This window comes from Hyla sarda, chromosome 8, assembly GCF_029499605.1.
Source record: "Hyla sarda isolate aHylSar1 chromosome 8, aHylSar1.hap1, whole genome shotgun sequence".
Lineage (NCBI taxonomy): Eukaryota > Metazoa > Chordata > Amphibia > Anura > Hylidae > Hyla > Hyla sarda.
The window spans coordinates 190,847,752-190,869,202 of NC_079196.1; the positions used below are offsets into that span (position 1 = coordinate 190,847,752).

At 45.6% G+C, this 21,451-nt stretch overlaps 1 protein-coding gene across 4 annotated transcripts in view; it reads right to left on the reverse strand.

The window, feature by feature from the left end:
- The window catches only part of PRKAR1B (protein kinase cAMP-dependent type I regulatory subunit beta), a 286,647-nt gene that overhangs the window by 64,103 nt on the left and 201,093 nt on the right, over positions 1-21,451 (reverse strand). For all 4 annotated transcript variants that reach the window (XM_056535925.1, XM_056535923.1, XM_056535921.1 and 1 more), the window contains one exon: positions 1,145-1,303. In XM_056535925.1, the coding sequence (XP_056391900.1) occupies positions 1,145-1,303 (159 nt within the window). The remainder of the gene's footprint in view (positions 1-1,144; positions 1,304-21,451) is intronic.

A 21,451-nucleotide genomic window follows, 5' to 3' on the forward strand; every position in this document is an offset into this window, starting at 1 on the left:
GAGGGGGCGGGGCTTAATCACAGTGCCCGAACTCAGCCGTATAGGGGAACCGTATTTAATGCATGTCTATGAGCCGATCAGAGTGACCCGCAGCCTCCGGTCAGCTGCTTTTTCGGCCGTATGTGGTTTCCCGACCGTAGGCAAAAACGCGGTCGACCAAAAAACGCGGCTTAATCGTGGCGCCTGCACTCAGTCGTATAGGGGAACCGTATTTAATGCATGTCTATGAGCCGACCGGAGTGAACCGCAGCCTCGGCTTCATTTTCGGCCGTATGTGGTTTCCCGACAGTAGGCAAAAACGCGGTCGACAACGTTTTTGCCTGCGGTCGGGAATAAGCATACGGCTGAAAAAGCAGCCGACCGGAGGCTGCGGTTCACTCCGGTCGGCTCATAGACATGCATTAAATACGGTTCCCCTATACGGCTGAGTGCGGGCGCCGCGATTAAGCCCTGCCCCCCTCCTCCCAGCCTTATACGGGAACCGTAGTTACAAATCGTAGTGTGAACCCAGCCTAATCCAGCTGGCTTGATGTTAGCCAACACCATTTCCTCCAACATAAGAATGGCACCAGACTTAGTTCACAGCCATACTCATGCATAGCTAAGCAGGATATGATTTTCAACCATATGAGGACTTCTTTTCCTTGTTTATTAAGAGCAAATGGGTTATCCTAAAATATAACTTGCATTACAAAACAAAGATTCCACTTCTGGTAAGCGCCTGACAAATGTTTGTGAATCTTATAATTAGTAATGCTTTGTGAGCCAACTTTTACTTTAGAATCACGGATCGCACAATAAATAAATATAATAGAAAGGCTTACTGCCATCAGTTCTCATTTCCTTAAATACTCCATGTTCCTGTGGGGTTGCTGACAACAGACGCCAGACCGAAGCAAAAGGGATGGCAGCAACAAGACTCTACTATTAAAAAAGCTATATGTTTTTGTAAAAAATAAATTGAGAGGCTACAACCCCGATCAAGATTCTCACCTTGGCCACATATAAACCCTGGTCATGGCCCACCCTGCTTGTGACATAGCATTTTTAAATGGGGTACTTCCATTTCTAAGATAAGTACATTGAGAAGGTCCCCAGCAGATGTAAGATTGTTTCAATGGTATAGCAGTGAAATCCAACTCACCATAAGAATACGCCTATAGCTGTCCCGATCAATGCCCCATAACTTAAGGTCCGTTTTGGCCTTGACAGTAGCAGCTCTTGGGGTTCCATAGATTAAGGCAAGTTCTCCAAAGCTTCCTCCTTCTCCAATGCTGGTGACCCACTCTCCATTCACGTAGACCTGAACAAAGGAAGCAGAGGAAAGGGTTAACTGGCAGGAAATTGTTTGCTTTTAGCTGATGTCTTTGGTTATCTCTCAACCTATTAATAATCTTTTTCTAATGAATTAAGGAAAAGAATAGGGGCACAAACAATAGCCTAATAGTTTCCTCACTTGGTCACAAAAGCTTGACAACATACTTTGAGGATCGAGTTTCAGGACTTGCTGCTATACCACAATGGTTGTATTTACCCCTGGGAATTTTCAGCTCCTGTGGCTGACTGGGTCTAGGTTATTTTTGCTCTAGAGTTGGACACTTATGGATTCGACAAGCAGAACTGTCACAACTCTGACCTTTTATTACACCTGTCAAACCTGAAAGCATGGAGACGTGTTGATAGCTGTAATGAGGGTGGCAGGGGAAACGCAACCCTGTGAATTGAAGAGGAGAGACTAAGGTGGCCTTTGATGAGACCTCTTCTTTGTTCCTCCAAGTCCATTTCTTTCTCCTAAACCGATTAACCTCCAAATACTCGGGCTTCCAGACTAATTTTTTAAAAGTCAACCATCTCCTGGGAAAATTCTTGGGAAGCAAACTATCACTCACTTATTTTACAAAGCAGGCAATGTAACCAAAGAGATTTTAACTAAAAAAGACCCCACCCCTCAGGAAAATAGAACAATAAGTCTTTGGTTTATTTCTTTTGTGTGAAGCATTTTAATATGTCTTTACAGAGTTCAGATAGAAGAGTTAAACTTGTCTTAAAGGGGTACTCCGGAGAACCAAACCCATAGCCCATTCTTTCATTCTCATTAACCTATTTTTTTTGTCTAAATATCATTCATTAGCCATATATAAAGCAGTTTCCCCTCCTTGGTTGTCCCTTACATGCATGAAGTGAGGGAATGACCTCATCCAGCCTTCCACTCTGTTTCCATCCAAAGCCCTCTCTGAAAGCAGCCCCCACCCTTCTGAAAGACACAGACCACATGGTTTCTGCCCTGCACTGCTGATTCATGCCCTCTTTAGTGCTGAGAACTGGGAGGTGGGAGCAGCCTCAGCCAATCAGACTGAACTTCTCTATGCTGCTCAGAGCAGGAGGGTGGGGGCTGCTCACAACGAGTGAGCTGGCTGTAGGCAAGGAGAGGGAAGGATGGCAAAGAATAGCAAGGGCAACAGGAGCCATGCATATCAGGCAGGATGGTTTACAGACAACATATCTAGGCAGAGTGGTGGCTTTGGAGCTTTTGTTTTATATATACATATTTCCCTAGAGTACCTCTTTAAATATTAGAATGCCATCATGTGAACAACATCTATGTCTCCCGAATTCCTTATTCCCTCACATGTTGAGTTCAGCCAAGTGTGCATGTGTCTTCAATGTAAAAGAGGTGAGAGTAAGCCATTGCCAAACTCCTCTCCATTGAGAATGAAGTATCAGTCCCACTAAAATCCAACTGCCCTATCCATCGCCCCTCCTTCATTATCTGTCGAAAGAGAGGTACGAGGCCAACATATGCAATAGATGGTCAGCCAATGCTGCTGAAATTGTTTGACACTAATCTAATTTGTATAGACAGCTTTATCCATTGCATGGTGATGTGTCCAGGCACACACAATGGAGGATTTAAAGAATTTTTTTTAAAGGATAACACAATTTTTGGCAAGAACACATGAATATCATTGGAAGAAATTTTTAAAATAGTCATCAGTACATGTTTGCCTACAAGAATACATCAGCTACTCTACCGTAGGCTCCAAAGGAAAGTCTTATCAAAAATGGGTTCCTTGGGGCTAAAGGAAGGGAACATACTTCTATGTATATTACGGTACCTTACAACATGGACCCAGTGGAGGTTCTTCTAGAGAGCCAGTCAGACACCAAAAGGAGGTCATGTATTAATGGAAATATAAATGACCTTGGTATATAACAACCTCTTCTGTCAGTAAATGGTGCATTTCAGCAACCCCGTTCAGCATTTGTATTACACTAAGTGGGGTTCAAAGCATGAACGTCAGCTCTGGAACTCTCCCTTGGCACTAGAAGCCAATGCCAATTACATTACACCTCCCCCTGAGTCAGGCTATATATAGACTGAGAAAGCATGGCATGCAGCTAGCTATCACTCCTATGTAACATCATGCCAGTTCATTGTACCGTATCAAACATATCATTACATTCTGAGACTTAGCGTCTCAAATGTGATGGGAATAAGCTTTGAAAGTGTCTCAACTGACAGCAAGTAGCAATGCCAGGTGGTCAGCCGGGTGTTTCGAAGATCGCAGTCACTTGAATATCAAAGGCTAGATTTTGATAATAAAAAATAATCACTCTAATATAAATTGAAAAAAAAAAGTGATTTGTCCTCAATTCTAATAGTCTATTCAGCTATACTCTCTTGGCCTACTTAGCAAACCATCCTTGAGTGGCAACAATTATTGGGCCTATTACAGTGCCCATGGCTTTCATAGAAAATAAATGGCACATAAATTTGAAATGTGAACAATGCATGCAACCACAGGACTTCTAGAGACAAGAGAGGTGGCAGCTCTGTAGTGGCAGAAACTCAGTGGTAGGTAAACTTTTTCTTTTTATTAATATTTTTTTTTTTTTACTCCTAGCCCTGTCCTAGCCCTTATAAAAAAAAAATTTTTAACTAAAAAAAAACTCTTTGCTGTTGTTTTGACACGAATGACTAGCCGAGGTGGTTCACCACTATGACCAATGATTTGCTGAGCGGGCACTTCCTGTGTGTCGAAATGGAAAGCTGAGACTGTGGCCAAAGAAAGCAAAACTAATCCTAAATATTTTTTTAGATATATAAATACAAAAAAAACAAGGACAGAGCATGTAGGACCCCTTAATAATGATAATGGGGAGGTTGTCACGGGCGATCAAGAGAAGGCGGAGCTACTGAATGGGTTCTTTAGTTCTGTATACACTAAGGAAAAAGGAGCTGACATTGGACAGGTCAGTGCTGGTAACACATCATATAATGTACTGAACTGGCTTAATGTAGAGATGGTACAAGGTAAGTTAAGTAAAGTAAATGTAAGCAAATCTCCAGGGCCGGATGGACTACACCCAAGAGTTCTTAGAGAGGTAAGTTCAGTAATATCTGTATCCTTGTTCATGATATTTAGAGATTCTCTGGTGTCTGGTATTGTGCCAAGGGACTGGCGCAAGGCTAATGTGGTACCAATCTTCAAGAAGGGCTCTAGGTCTTCGCCAGGCAATTATAGACCAGTAAGTCTAACGTGCATTGTGGGTAAATTGTTTGAAGGACTTATAAGGGATTACATACAGGAATACATAGGGGATAATAGTATTATAAGTGATAGCCAGCATGGGTTTACTAAGGATAGAAGTTGTCAAACCAATCTAATTTGCTTTTATGAAGAGGTGAGTAGAAGCCTTGACAGAGGAATGGCTGTGGATATAGTGTTTCTGGATTTTGCCAAAGCGTTTGATACTGTCCCTCACAGACGTCTGACAGGTAAGTTAAGGTCCTTGGGCTTGGAAACTTTAGTTTGTAACTGGATTGAACACTGGCTCATGGATCGTACCCAGAGAGTGGTGGTCAATGATTCGTACTCTGATTGGTCCCCGGTTATTAGTGGTGTACCCCAAGGTTCTGTACTGGGCCCGCTGCTGTTTAATTTATTTATCAATGATATAGAGGATGGTATTAACAGCTCTGTTTCTATCTTTGCAGATGACACCAAGCTTTGTAGCACGGTACAGTCTATAGAGGATGTGCATAAGTTACAAGATGACTTGGATAGACTAAGTGTCTGGGCATCCACTTGGCAAATGAGGTTCAATGTGGATAAATGTAAAGTTATGCATCTGGGTACAAAGAACATGCATGCATCGTATGTCTTAGGGGGGGATTAAACTGGCAGAGTCACTGGTAGAGAAGGATCTGGGTGTACATGTAGATCACAGACTACAGAATAGCATGCAATGTCAGGCTGCTGATTCCAAAGCCGGCAGGATATTGTCATGTATAAAAAGAGGCATGGACTCGAAGGACAGGGACATAATACTCCCCCTTTATAAAGCATTGGTACGGCCTCACCTGGAATATGCTGTTCAGTTTTGGTCGCCTGTTCATAAAAGGGACACTGCGGAGTTGGAAAGGGTGCAGAGACGCGCGACTAAACTAATATGGGGCATGGAACATCTTAGCTATGAGGAGCGATTAAAGGAGTTACAATTGTTTAGTCTTGAGAAGAGACATTTAAGGGGGGGGGATATGATAAACGTATATAAGTATATAAATGGCCCTTACAAAAAATATGGAGAAAAACTGTTCCAGGTTAAACCCCCCCAAAGGACGAGGGGGCACTCCCTCCGTCTGGAGAAGAAAAGGTTTAGTCTAAAGAGGCGACACGCCTTCTTTACCGTGAGGACTGTGAATTTATGGGACGGTCTACCTCAGGAACTGGTCACAGCAGGAACAATTAACAGCTTTAAAACCGGGTTAGATACATTCCTGGAACAAAATAACATTAATGCTTATGCAGAATTATAAAACTACATCCCTTTCCCTTATCCCCTTACACCCTTCCCTTCATTACCCTGGTTGGACTTGATGGACGTATGTCTTTTTTCAACCATACTAACTATGTAACTATGTAACTATGTGTATCTTGGGATTTACACAGCTAGGGACTGGGGTAGGTGAGTTTAACTTTTTTTATTTTTTATTCAGCCCGAGTCCACATGCATACATATTTTTCAGCTCAGGAAAACCTTTATGAACATGCCATGGATTGTGTCCGGTATTGCAGCTTAGCATTATTGACCTGAATTGGGCTGATCGGCAGTGCCATACAGATCCTGTGGACAGGTGTGGCACTGTTTAGAAAAAAGGCAGCCATGTTTTTCAAATTCTCCTCTAGCCCTCTACTCCTCCATACTGTGTATATGATGCGATCCTAATTCACTTTTACTAAACAATAAATCCAAGTAAAGTCTATATGAAAATGTGTACATAAAAACATAAATCTGTAACAGACATGCTCAGGTTACACCCAAAACATGACAAGAAACATTGGACATCCACTAATCTTAATGACACCCAAAATATTTGGTGTCAGCCAAAAGGATGCCCCAGGCTGTGACACATTCCAAGTATCTGAAAAAAATGAAATTTAGGAAATGACAGATAGTTATTCTGGGCACAAGGAAGTCTTTTGTGTGCTCTTTAAGTCACGCACAGTGCTGTCTCAGGTCAGAGTAGGCCATTCTGAGTCCGAGCTGGGAATTTTATCTGTTTTTGAAAACTACTCCTGGAATGTCATCAGATGAGTCAATGAATCTTCTCTTTATCCCAAGTAGCAATAGAAAAACATGAGAAGTAAATTCCCGAACTATCGTAACGTTGAAGGACTTGATGAAAGGCAGTCTCTGGGGTCTGCATTTTATGAATTCACTTACCCAACTTGACCACAGAAAGGAATAGTGAATAACAAAACAAAAACCACCTCCCGCATAGTGCTATGTTTGTGGGAAGCAATGGTTCTACTTGCTGACGATGACTTGTGTTGTAACGTTTATGTGTTAAAAGACACACATTGCAATGTGCGAGTTCTCAAGAACGTTCCTGGAAGATGTAAGGTGAAATCTCCATTTCCATTGCTTTGGGTGGTCATTTTATACAGGAGGTGAACTCTACCTACATCATACAGGAGCGGATGGGGGAAGCAGAACATTTAGTTTGGCTGAAGAAATATCACTGTCACGATGCCGGCTGGCAGGTAGTGGATCCTCTGTGCCAGAGAGGGATTGGCGTGGACCGTGCTAGTGGATCGGTTCTAAGTCACTACTGGTTTTCACCAGAGCCCGCCGCAAAGCGGGATGGTCTTGCTGCGGCGGTAGTGACCAGGTCGTATCCACTAGCAACGGCTCAACCTCTCTGACTGCTGAAGATAGGCGCGGTACAAGGGAGTAGACAGAAGCAAGGTCGGACGTAGCAGAAGGTCGGGGCAGGCAGCAAGGATCGTAGTCGGGGGCAACGGCAGGAGGTCTGGAACACAGGCTAGGAACACACAAGGAAACGCTTTCACTGGCACAATGGCAACAAGATCCGGCGAGGGAGTGAAGGGGAAGTGAGGTATAAATAGGGAGTGCACAGGTGAACACACTAATTGGAACCACTGCGCCAATCAGCGGCGCAGTGGCCCTTTAAATCGCAGAGACCCGGCGCGCGCGCGCCCTAGGGAGCGGGTCCGCGCGCGCCGGGACAGGACAGACGGAGAGCGAGTCAGGTACGGGAGCCGGGATGCGCATCGCGAGCGGGCGCTAACCGCATCGCGAATCGCATCCCGGCTGGAGACGGTATCGCAGCGCACCGGGTCAGTGGAGCTGCCCGGAGCGCTGCGGTAGCGAGAGAGAAGCGAGCGCTCCGGGGAGGAGCGGGGACCCGGAGCGCTCGGCGTAACAGTACCCCCCCCCCTTGGGTCTCCCCCTCTTCTTAGAGCCTGAGAACCTGAGGAGCAGACTTTTGTCTAGGATGTTGTCCTCAGGTTCCCAGGATCTCTCTTCAGGTCCACAGCCCTCCCAATCCACCAAAAAGAACCTTTTTCCTCTGACCGTCTTGGAGGCCAGTATCTCTTTCACTGAGAAGACGTCAGAAGAACCGGAGAGAGGAGTGGGAGAAACTAATTTGGGAGAGAAACGGTTGATGATGAGTGGTTTAAGAAGAGAGACATGAAAGGCATTAGGAATACGGAGAGAAGGAGGAAGAAGAAGTTTGTAAGAGACAGGATTAATTTGGCACAAGACTTTGAAAGGACCAAGATAGCGTGGACCCAGTTTGTAACTGGGGACACGAAAGCGGACATATTTAGCGGAGAGCCATACCTTGTCTCCGGGAGCAAAAATGGGGGGAGCTCTTCTTTTCTTATCGGCAAACTTTTTCATGCGAGATGAAGTCTGTAAAAGAGAATCTTGGGTCTCTTTCCATATGGTGGAAAGATCACGAGTCACTTCATCTACAGCGGGCAAACCAGAGGGCAAGGGAGTAGGGAGGGGGGGAAGAGGGTGACGGCCGTACACCACGAAAAATGGGGATTTGGAGGAAGATTCAGAGACTCTAAAGTTATACGAGAATTCGGCCCATGGTAGAAGATCTGCCCAATCATCCTGGCGGGAGGAAACAAAATGTCGTAAATAATCACCCAAGACCTGGTTAATTCTTTCTACTTGTCCATTGGATTGAGGATGATATGCAGAAGAAAAGTTTAATTTAATCTTGAGTTGTTTACAGAGAGCCCTCCAGAATTTTGACACGAATTGGACGCCTCTATCCGAGACTATCTGTGTGGGCAACCCGTGAAGACGAAAAATGTGTACAAAAAATTGTTTAGCCAACTGAGGCGCTGAAGGAAGACCAGGAAGAGGGATGAAATGTGCCATCTTGGAGAATCGATCAACGACCACCCAAACAACAGTGTTGCCACGGGATGGGGGTAGGTCTGTAATAAAATCCATACCAATCAGAGACCAAGGCTGTTCGGGGACAGGCAGAGGATGAAGAAAACCAGCGGGCTTCTGGCGAGGAGTCTTATCCCGGGCACAGACAGTGCAGGCTCGCACAAAGTCCACAACATCCGTCTCCAGGGTCGGCCACCAATAGAAGCGAGAGATGAGTTGCACAGATTTCTTGATGCCTGCATGACCTGCGAGATGGGAGGAGTGACCCCATTTGAGGATTCCGAGGCGTTGGCGTGGAGAGACGAAGGTCTTTCCTGGAGGAGTTTGCCTGATGGAGGCTGGAGAAGTGGAGATCAGGCAGTCAGGAGGAATGATGTGTTGCGGAGAGAGTTCAACTTCCGAGGCATCCGAGGAACGAGAGAGAGCATCGGCCCTAATGTTCTTATCGGCAGGCCGAAAGTGAATTTCAAAATTAAATCGGGCAAAGAACAGAGACCACCTGGCCTGGCGAGGATTCAGCCGTTGGGCAGACTGGAGATAGGAGAGGTTCTTGTGATCGGTGTAAATAATAACTGGAAATCTTGATCCCTCCAGCAGATGCCTCCATTCCTCAAGTGCTAATTTAATGGCTAGAAGCTCTCGATCCCCGATGGAGTAGTTCCTCTCCGCCGGAGAAAAGGTCCTAGAAAAAAAACCACAAGTAACAGCATGCCCGGAAGAATTTTTTTGTAGAAGGACCGCTTCAGCTCCTACAGAGGAGGCATCAACCTCCAATAGGAAGGGTTTAGATGGGTCAGGTCTGGAGAGCACGGGAGCCGAAGAAAAGGCAGACTTGAGCCGTTTAAAGGCGTCTTCTGCTTGAGGAGGCCAAGACTTGGGATTGGCATTTTTTTTGGTTAAAGCCACGATAGGAGCCACAACGGTAGAAAAATGTGGAATAAATTGCCTGTAATAATTGGCGAACCCCAAAAAACGTTGGATAGCACGGAGTCCGGAGGGGCGTGGCCAATCTAAGACGGCAGAGAGTTTGTCTGGATCCATTTGTAGTCCCTGGCCAGAGACCAAGTATCCTAGGAAAGGAAGAGATTGGCATTCAAACAGACATTTCTCTATCTTGGCATAAAGTTGATTGTCACGAAGTCTCTGAAGAACCATACGGACATGCTGGCGGTGTTCTTCTAGATTGGCAGAAAAAATCAGGATATCGTCCAGATATACAACAACACAGGAGTATAAGAGATCACGAAAAATTTCATTAACAAAGTCTTGGAAGACGGCAGGGGCGTTGCACAGGCCAAAGGGCATGACCAGATACTCAAAGTGTCCATCTCTAGTGTTAAATGCCGTTTTCCATTCATCCCCCTCTCTGATGCGGATGAGATTATAAGCACCTCTTAAGTCCAGTTTGGTAAAGATGTGGGCACCTTGGAGGCGATCAAAGAGTTCAGAGATGAGGGGTAGGGGGTAGCGGTTCTTTACCGTGATTTTATTAAGACCGCGGTAGTCAATGCAAGGACGTAGAGAGCCATCTTTTTTGGACACAAAGAAAAATCCGGCTCCGGCAGGAGAGGAGGATTTACGGATAAAGCCTTTTTTTAAATTTTCCTGGATGTATTCCGACATAGCAATAGTCTCTGGGGCGGACAGAGGATAGATTCTGCCCCGGGGTGGAGTAGTGCCCGGGAGGAGGTCAATAGGACAATCATAAGGCCTGTGAGGAGGTAGAGTCTCAGCTTGTTTTTTGCAAAAAACATCCGCAAAGTCCATATAGGCCTTAGGAAGACCGGTTACAGGGGGAACCACAGAGTCACGGCAAGGGGTACTGGGAACCGGTTTTAGGCAGTCCTTGAAACAAGAGGGCCCCCAACTCTTGATCTCCCCAGTGGACCAATCCAGGGTTGGGGAATGGAGTTGAAGCCAGGGTAGTCCAAGGAGGATTTCGGAAGTGCAATTGGGGAGGACCAAAAATTCAATCTTCTCGTGATGAGGTCCGATGCACATTAGAAGGGGCTCCGTGCGGAGACGTATGGTACAGTCCAATCTTTCATTGTTTACACAATTGATGTAGAGGGGTCTGGCGAGACTGGTCACTGGGATGTTGAACCTGTTGACGAGAGAGGCCAAAACAAAATTTCCTGCAGATCCGGAATCCAAGAAGGCCATAGTAGAGAAGGAGAAGGCAGAGGCAGATATCCGCACAGGCACAGTAAGACGTGGAGAAGCAGAGTAGACATCAAGGACTGTCTCACCTTTGTGCGGAGTCAGCGTACGTCTTTCCAGGCGGGGAGGACGGATAGGACAATCCTTCAGGAAGTGTTCGGTACCGGCACAGTACAGGCAGAGATTCTCCATGCGGCGTCGTGTCCTCTCTTGAGGTGTCAGGCGAGACCGGTCGACCTGCATAGCCTCCACGGCGGGAGGCACAGGAACGGATTGCAGGGGACCAGAGGAGAGAGGAGCCGGGGAGAAAAAACGCCTTGTGCGAACAAAGTCCATATCCTGGCGGAGCTCCTGACGCCTTTCGGAAAAACGCATGTCAATGCGAGTGGCAAGATGGATGAGTTCATGTAGGTTAGCAGGGATTTCTCGTGCGGCCAGAACATCTTTAATGTTGCTGGATAGGCCTTTTTTAAAGGTCGCGCAGAGGGCCTCATTATTCCAGGATAATTCTGAAGCAAGAGTACGGAATTGTACGGCGTACTCGCCAACGGAAGAATTACCCTGGACCAGGTTCAACAGGGCAGTCTCAGCAGAAGAGGCTCGGGCAGGTTCCTCAAAGACACTTCGAATTTCCGAGAAGAAGGAGTGTATAGAGGCAGTGACGGGGTCATTGCGGTCCCAGAGCGGTGTGGCCCAAGACAGAGCTTTTCCAGACAGAAGGCTGACTACGAAAGCCACCTTAGACCTTTCAGTAGGAAACTGGTCCGACATCATCTCCAAGTGCAGGGAACATTGGGAAAGAAAGCCACGGCAGAATTTAGAGTCCCCATCAAATTTATCCGGCAAGGATAGTCGTAGACCAGAAGCGGCCACTCGCTGCGGAGGAGGTGCAGGAGCTGGCGGAGGAGATGATTGCTGAAGCTGTGGTAGTAGCTGCTGTAGCATCACGGTCAGTTGAGACAGCTGTTGGCCTTGTTGCGCTATCTGTTGTGACTGCTGGGCGACCACCGTGGTGAGGTCGGCGACAACTGGCAGAGGAACTTCAGCGGGATCCATGGCCGGATCTACTGTCACGATGCCGGCTGGCAGGTAGTGGATCCTCTGTGCCAGAGAGGGATTGGCGTGGACCGTGCTAGTGGATCGGTTCTAAGTCACTACTGGTTTTCACCAGAGCCCGCCGCAAAGCGGGATGGTCTTGCTGCGGCGGTAGTGACCAGGTCGTATCCACTAGCAACGGCTCAACCTCTCTGACTGCTGAAGATAGGCGCGGTACAAGGGAGTAGACAGAAGCAAGGTCGGACGTAGCAGAAGGTCGGGGCAGGCAGCAAGGATCGTAGTCGGGGGCAACGGCAGGAGGTCTGGAACACAGGCTAGGAACACACAAGGAAACGCTTTCACTGGCACAATGGCAACAAGATCCGGCGAGGGAGTGAAGGGGAAGTGAGGTATAAATAGGGAGTGCACAGGTGAACACACTAATTGGAACCACTGCGCCAATCAGCGGCGCAGTGGCCCTTTAAATCGCAGAGACCCGGCGCGCGCGCGCCCTAGGGAGCGGGGCCGCGCGCGCCGGGACAGGACAGACGGAGAGCGAGTCAGGTACGGGAGCCGGGATGCGCATCGCGAGCGGGCGCTACCCGCATCGCGAATCGCATCCCGGCTGGAGACGGTATCGCAGCGCACCGGGTCAGTGGAGCTGCCCGGAGCGCTGCGGTAGCGAGAGAGAAGCGAGCGCTCCGGGGAGGAGCGGGGACCCGGAGCGCTCGGCGTAACAATCACAATAGGAGATATTTTCTGTTTACGAGATATACAGGAATGGGGGAAGCACAACAATTTAAGACTTGTGCAGTTTTAGCTGTCTAAATTTTTTTTACTTTTTTTTTTTAAATAGGACCTGCCTTCATAATATAAAAAGATCCTGAATAATGACTAACAGCAATCTCTCTACAGTGATGGTGGCCCTGCTGTGCATAGTGGCATCACATACTGCAGTCACGTGATTGTATTATCCAATGACCCTAGCAGAGTATACATCAGACACTGTGGTTACGTCACTACAGTATGTAACGTCACTATGGATGGCAGGAAGTTTGCAACTAACTTTGTTAGTTTTGTTGGAAGGAGGATCACAAACAATTAATTAGTAAGTTGAATAGAATCATTAAGGGGATATTCACACTGAGGAATTTCCGTGCATATTCTGCTCTAATTCTAGCTGGAATATCCATTGACTTTACTGGTCTTTTCGCTGCTCTGTTCACACTGAGGAATTTCTGTGGATGGAATTCCGTTGCGGAATTCTGTTCTGCCGGAAGTTTGAAAATGTTTATTTTCCTGCAGAATGCGTGGGTAAAAGCCAATTGTAGTCAATGGGACTTTTTTTTTCCTGACAAAATGAGTTTTCTAAAGGAGAACTGACAGCCAGTCCATTGGTTTTTGTAATACTGATCCTCCTCCCTAAAAATTCTGCCTCAAATTCCTTTTTAAATTCTACGCAATTTTAGCTCCAAGCAGAAGATAGCAGATTTGCTTAACTTCCTGACTGAAATTATTCCTTGTCAATTCTTCAGTGTAAACATGCCCTAAAGGGGTGACAACTTGTCACTTATCCACAGTATAGGTGATAAATGTCTGATCAGTCAGGGTCTGGCAGCAGGGATAAATGAAGTAGCTGTCGAGTATGCACACTACTGCTCCATTCAAACGCTATAGGACTTCTGAAGATAGCAATACAGTGCTCCGATACATTAAGAAGTCCCATCAAGTTTTAAAGGGGTACTCCCCTGCCCCAGCGTTCGGAACATTTTGTTCCAAAGTCTGGGTGCGGGCTGTGGGGGTCTTGATGACACGGCCATGCCCCTTGTGACATCACACCACTCCCCCTCAATGCAAGTCTATGGGAGGGGGCGTGGCAGCAAAATGTACTGAACGCTGGGACAGTGGAGTACCCCTTTAAGCAGCAGCAGTGTGCATACTCGACTGCTGCTCCCCTGTTTTCATGATCAGTGGGGGTCTGTCAGCTTTCCACTAACATGTCTGTTTTCAAAATTAACTGCATTACCTAAAATAAAACAATCTAGAGCCTCTTATATTTTAACTCTGCATTGTATCATGATTCTGTTATTCCTCCTGGAGATTGTTGAATAAATTGACAATTGGGTGTTAGCAGTTGGAGGTACACAATTGGAGCGACACACCCATTGAAAAGGGGAATAGTAACACCCAGTTGTTAATTTATTTAAAAAAAAAACTATAGGAAGAATAACAGAGAAACAGTGTAATGCAGAACTATTAGAAAAGTTTCGTTTTTTTTAATAAAGAATATTCAAATTTTTTTTTTTAAGTATTTACTAAAACAGAGATCTCAGGAGAGTTGTCAGGTCCTCTTAAAATTCCCAATGTGTTATAATAAACAATGTAATCTTGGAAAACCCTTAGACAGGTATGCTTACATTTAAATGTCATCCCTATTTAGTAGACTGCTGCGGCTTCCATAACCTCTCTCTTCCCATAAAGTAACTAAATTCTGTCCCTGTAAATGTTCCCGGGATACCTCTGATGTGCCCATCCCTTTGTGGTCAGCCACATGAAGGCCAATGCTGGCTACAGATAGGGCTTCCTGTCCTCAGATGCGCTTTGTATCAGAACTGCTACCATCATGACACTTGGCTTTGATGTGAGCCGTTCTCAAAGATCTTATCACCCTGACTGTCTGTATCAGCAACCAACGTGCGTATCACTGTAAAGCACAAAGCCCTGAACGTTGAGTAATGAACCAATGTAAACCGAGAAGAAGAGAGATGTTTGCACTGTAAATGGTTTTCACTTTTAGCCCAGGATTTGGGTTTCTGGCTGGCGACCTTCATGTGGCTGGGGCCATTCCTGAGGTCATGAGTGAGGCCTAGCTGTTGTGTATTCACAGAGATTTTACACAGAGAGTAGGAGAGACGCCCGCAGAGTCCCAGGCATGTTTCTACATCTGTGTCCTAACAAGTGCTTCTTTCAAGTGGTTGAGGAAGCATGCACTCATCCCACTAACACATCTCCTTCACACGTACTTTCATACAGATGTGCAAAAAGATATAGGAAAGTAAATGTCACTTAAGGCTGTGACATATCTAAGAATGGGTCAGTAAGACTGCAGTGTCCCAGCTGTTGTGGAACTATAATTCCCAGCAGGATCTTTCACACTACACTTTAAACAATGCTGGTGTTCCCACCAATGATTGACAACAAAGTCTTTCTTAGTCTTATTTTTTTTTCCATTAAAGGGGTTGTCCAGTGATATTTGGCCAACATTTTTTTTAAACAAAAAACCTACTAATCTGGCACAATCCCCCAACACTGTCATTCTGATGGTGCCGGTCCCTGCTACTCTCCATTTCCTGGTAACCCAAGAAAGTGGCCTCTCTTCCAATTGCTGGATGTAGCAATGACTTACCTTAACCAGTGGCTGGCTGAAAAGCTACTTTCTTGTGTTGATATCGAGAGCAGGAAGAAGTAAGCAATGGAGACGAGGCAATGTCGGGGGACTGTAGCATATTACAGTGAATAATTGTTTACTAGAACCCTTGAGGTTTGAAACGTGTCAGTTCATACTAGGTGTGTTTTCTCCAAGTGCTTGCACACTTTTGTATGGATTAAATTAGGTATTACATTTTTTTAATTGTAAATGCTATCCTAGTTGTCTGTTTTTAGCAAGTATCTGTAAGAGGATTGCAGTGCACTACAAAGCCAGGGTAAGCTGAGATGTTTTAAAATATATTACTAACCTGTAGATCAGCCTGTAGATTCTTGTTAAAATTGAACAAAAGGAGATAAAAAAAAAGTTTGGTGTATTTTACAGTGGGAAAACTAAAACTACCTACATCTTAATTTACATAAAATGTCTTAACAAAGCTCTTGGTTAAAAAATAAATAATTCTACAAGAGTTTTTTTTAGCCTATTTGGAAATACAACTTGTCACGAACCCCCCCCCCCCCCCCCCCCCTCAAAAAAAAAAAAACCTCATATTGCTGTGCCGGCTAAAAATAAAAAGCTATGGGTCTTGGGAGGTCAGAATGATAAAGCAAAAATGAAAAGATGAGAAGTGGCTTTGCCCATAAGGGCAAACCCATTTTTATATACCCTATTAGGGAATTTTATGCTAATAGGATCCTCCTCTCTTGCTCAGAATAGAGAGCTGTTACAAAGAGCATCTCTCGCTCTAGTGGACCTGTACCATTCACAGACAACCCATTGATTTGAACTGTGCAGTACTTAGTTTTCCCTCTGGAGACACTGCAGGGAAACTGAACACTAACTTCCAGGTGTTCCCACAACAAAAATTTTCATCATGTTTTTAACTTGTGTTTTTTTTTTTTTGTGTTTTCGTTGTGTTTTTTGCAAAAATATCGTAAGAATCTGAAACAATAATAGTTTTCACTCTCCGACTTTCTTCTCAACGACTAATGCCAAGCTGCCCCTTTCTCTACGTTTCCTTAAAAAAACTGTCCGTAATTCCAGTTATACTATTGATTTCACCTTTCCTGTAAAGCTCCTGTCCAAACATTTCCTGTCTGCAGCCCCAGATAGTAGTAATAAAGTAATCCGTATGATCTCTGCTGCCGTGATACATCTTCTGCTCTGTATTAATAGACGCAGCATGTCATCACTTCTGTTCAGTTGCTCTACGATCGGTTTAGTCACAAAGACAGGTCTGAACATTTTTCTATTAGATATGTGATGTGTTAATGTCAGATAAGGTCTACGGTATGTAACGTAATGCTGGCTCTTCTCCCAGATAATGCTACTGCCTAAAATATTGGCTGCCAATTACATAACAAAACATCAGGAAACACCCAATATGAGTTAGATATTTTCCACATGGATGGAGATGTGCGGCAGATACACACATTACTGTAGCTGTCAGGGCATGCTGGGATTTATAGTTTTATCTGTAGTGCCAAAGGTTGCAGATGTATTGATGTAACATAATAGAAATTTATGAAGACACCTGAACATCCCATCCATATGTGCTTGTTAAACATCTCATTCCAAACCCACAGGCATTTAGAGATGGCACTCTTCACTTTTCTAGGGAGGCTTCCGACTAAATTTTGGCACCTGACTTTAGTTGTGCCAAAGATGAATCATAAGGTTGGGCACTGATCTCAAAGCATTTTTAAAAAGGTTAATGGGTTCAGCTCAGTACTCCACATTGGCCATTGGAGTTCCACATAATCCTTCAAAAATAATGTTTTCATGGGCACGGCTTGCTCTGAGTGTGGCTTGCTCTGTCTGAATGGTGCTTTGGAAGAGAGGCAGTTGAAAGAGAGTTGTAAAACAGGAGATATCTGCTGTCCGGAGTGAATCTGTGGAGCTGGAGTGACTTGTGTTGAGTACTTGAGTCCTTAAGTACTTGAGTACTTACATTTGCACATAGAGGGATCATTTTAAACAACCTTTTCCCAATATTTTTTACCTGCTCTACCTCTAGGGGAGGGGTAGATTGGTCACAGGTGCTTAAATCTTAGTTTGGGACTCAGTTCTGAGCTTGCTCTGTCTGAGTGTTGCTTTGGAAGAGAGGCAGTTGAAAAAGAGTTGTAAAACAGGAGTTTGAAAGCAGGAGTTTGAGATCGCTGTGAGATTTACTTTGTGAAAACCTCATAACTAAATGGCCTCCATGTTGGAAAATACAGTCCAGTGTACATCTTGCGTGTTGTATGCAATCCTTGAACAGCAGTTTAAAGGTGCACATTGTTGTGCGAGATGTGTGTGAGTTTTTCATTTGGAAGCCCAGATCCTGGATCTAGAGGAGCAACTGGCAACACTGAGACGAATTGATAACTTGGAGAGGAGTCTCCTGCTCACTGAGCAAGTACTCTCTGGGGTAGAGGTGGGGAGGATAGTGGGAGGTGCAGGACAGTCGGGCAGCTAGCTGGGTTACAGTTAGAAAATGGGGTAGAGGGAAAAGTGTCAGGGAGGCTAGTCCTGATCTGGCACACCCCAACAAGTTTGCCTGGTTGGCAGATGAGGGAGATGCCATTTCAAAGCTAGCAGTACTGCAGCAGGACTCTGCCTCTGAACGCCAGAGGGGTGTCTACTCCAGGAAGGAGGGTAGAAGGAGTGCAGGGCAGACAGGTACTGGTAGTGGGGGACTCAATTATTAGGGGGACAGACAGGGCGATCTATCACAAAGACCGGGATTGCCAAACAGTGTGTTATTTACCTGGCGCTCGAGTTCAGCACATCGCAGATCGGGTTGACAGGTTGCTGGGTGGGGCTGGTACATACTGGCACCAATGACAAAGTAAGAGGTAGGTGGAGGGTCCTTAAAAATGATTTCAGGGACATAGGCGGCAAGCTTAAGGCAAGGACCTCCAAGGTAATATTTTCTGAAATATTACCTGTACCACAAGCCACACCAGAGAGGGAGCGGAAGATAAGGGAGGTAAACAAGTGGCTCAGAAGCTGGTGTAGGAAGGAGGGGTTTGGGTTCATAGAGAACTGGGCCGACTTCGCTGTCGGTTACTGGCTCTAATGTAGGGACGGACTGCACCTCAATGGGGAGGGTGCAGCTGTGCTTGGGGAGAAGATGGCTAGAAGGGTGGAGGAGTGTTTAAACTAGGGACTGGGGGGGAGGGAACCTACAACGTAGAAGGGGAAGATAGTGTAGATAGAGAGGGGGGACTTATTAATGTGCCTGGGGGTGAGGTTAGAATAGTTAATAGGGATAGGCTTCATAGGAAAAAAAAAAAACATACACCATTGAATTGCATGTTGACTAATGCCAGAAGTCTGTCCAATAAAACTGATGAACTGGAGTTTAGGAGAATTATGACATAGTGGGTATAACAGAGACTTGGTTGGACGATAGCTATGTCTGGGCGGTCAACATACAGGGTTATAGTCTATTCAAGAAGGATCGGCCAAAATGGAAAGGGGGAGGAGTTTGTCTTTATATAAAGTCCAGTCTGAAGGCCGCACTGCGGGAGGATATAGGGGAGGTCATGTGGAGTCATTATGGGTAGAAATATATGGAGATAAAAATAAAAATAAAATCTTATAGGGGTTTGCTATAAGCCACCAAACATAATGGAAAAGGAAGAAGATCAATTACTGAGGCAAATAAACAAGGCAGCAAATAAGAATGAGGTGATAATAATGGGGGACTTTAACTATCCTGATATAAACTGGGAGACTGAGTCCTGTGAATCTCATAAATGAAACAGGTCTCTGCCTATAGCTAAAGAAAATTATCTGTCCCAAATGGTGCAGAGCCCGACCAGATGGGGGCGCCCCACTAGACGTAATATTAACCAACAGATCTGATAGAGTAACTAATGTGCAAGTAGAAGGACACCTAGGAAATAGTGACCATAATATAATACATTATAACTTGTTCTTCAATAAAGGAACCTCGCGAGGCACCACAAAAACAATGAACTTTAGGAAGGCAAAGTTTGATCAACTCAGAGAAGCCCTTAACAATATAAAATGGGATAACGTCCTCAAAAACAAAGAATACTGACACTAAATGGGAGACTTTTAAGAATATTTCTCACTGTAAGAGGTATAACAAACGTTAACGGGGCAATAAATGAGAAGAAAGAATTTAAACAACTAAAACAGGACGCCAGTGAAGAAGCATTAAAACGATATAGAGAAAATGTAAAATATGTAAAAAAAAAAACTGATAAAAGAGACATAGAAAAATAGAGACAGAAAGACCCCTTGCCAAAGAGAGTAAAACTAACCCCAAAATGTTCTTTAACTATATAAATAGCAAAAAGGTCAACAAAAAGGTCAACAAAAAAATGATGAGGAAGAAATTATAGACAGGGATCAGGAAAAAGCAAATATATTTAAGAAATTCTTCTCCACTGTATTCACTGAGGAAAATGAAATGCCAGGTGAAATACAGTGAGATAAGGTAAATTCCCCAGTACAGGTGTCACGATTCGGCTGGCAGGAGGTGGATCCTCTGTGCCAGAGAGGGATTGGCGTGGACCGTGCTAGTGGACCGGTTCTAAGTTACTACTGGTATTCACCAGAGCCCGCCGCAAAGCGGGATGGTCTTGCAGCGGCGGTAGTAACCAGGTCGTATCCACTAGCAACGGCTCAACCTCTCTGACTGCTGAAGATAGGCGCGGTACAAGGGAGTAGACAAGAGCAAGGTCGGACGTAGCAGAAGGTCGGGGCAGGCAGCAAGGATCGTAGTCAGGGGCAACGGCAGGAGGTCTGGAACACAGGCTAGGAACACACAAGGGAACGCTTTCACTGGCACAATGGCAACAAGATCCGGCGAGGGAGTGCAGGGGAAGTGAGGTATACATAGGGAGTGCACAGGTGAACACACTAATTAGACCAACTGCGCCAATCAGTGGCGCAGTGGCCCTTTAAATCGCAGAGACCCGGCGCGCGCGCGCCCTAGGGAGCGGGGCCGCGCGCGCCGGGACAGGACCGACGGAGAGCGAGTCAGGTACGGGAGCCGGGGTGCGCATCGCGAGCGGGCGCCACCCGCATCGCGAATCGCATCCCGGCTGGGGGCGGTATCGCAGCGCACCCGGTCAGTAGATCTGACCGGGGCGCTGCAGTAGCGGGGATGTTGCGAGCGCTCCGGGGAGGAGCGGGGACCCGGAGCGCTCGGCGTAACAGTACCCCCCCCCTTGGGTCTCCCCCTCTTCTTGGAGCCTGAGAACCTGAGGACCAGACTTTTGTCTAGGATGTTGTCCTCAGGTTCCCAGGATCTCTCTTCAGGACCACAGCCCTCCCAATTAACCCAAAAAAATTTTTTCCCTCTGACCGTCTTGGAGGCCAGTATCTCCTTCACGGAGAAGATGTCAGAAGAACCGGAAACAGGAGTGGGAGAAACAAGTTTGGGAGAGAAACGGTTGATGATGAGTGGGTTAAGGAGAGAGACATGAAAGGCATTGGGAATACGAAGAGAAGGAGGAAGAAGAAGTTTGTAAGAGACAGGATTAATTTGGCACAAGATTTTGAAAGGACCCAGATAGCGTGGTCCCAGTTTGTAACTGGGGACACGGAAGCGGACATATTTAGCGGAGAGCCATACCTTGTCTCCGGGAGCAAAAATGGGGGAAGCTCTTCTTTTCTTATCGGCAAACTTTTTCATGCGAGATGAAGCCTGTAAAAGAGAATTTTGGGTCTCTTTCCATATGGTGGAAAGATCACGAGTCACTTCATCCACAGCGGGCAAACCAGAGGGCAAGGGAGTAGGGAGGGGGGGAAGAGGGTGACGGCCGTACACCACGAAAAATGGGGATTTAGCAGAAGATTCAGAGACTCTGAAGTTGTACGAGAATTCGGCCCATGGTAGAAGATCTGCCCAGTCATCCTGGCGGGAGGAAACAAAATGCCGTAAATAGTCACCTAGGACCTGGTTAATTCTTTCTACTTGCCCGTTGGATTGAGGATGATAAGCAGAAGAGAAGTTTAATTTAATCTTGAGTTGTTTACAGAGAGCCCTCCAGAATTTTGACACGAATTGGACGCCTCTATCCGAGACGATCTGCGTGGGCAAACCGTGAAGACGAAAAATGTGTACAAAAAATTGTTTTG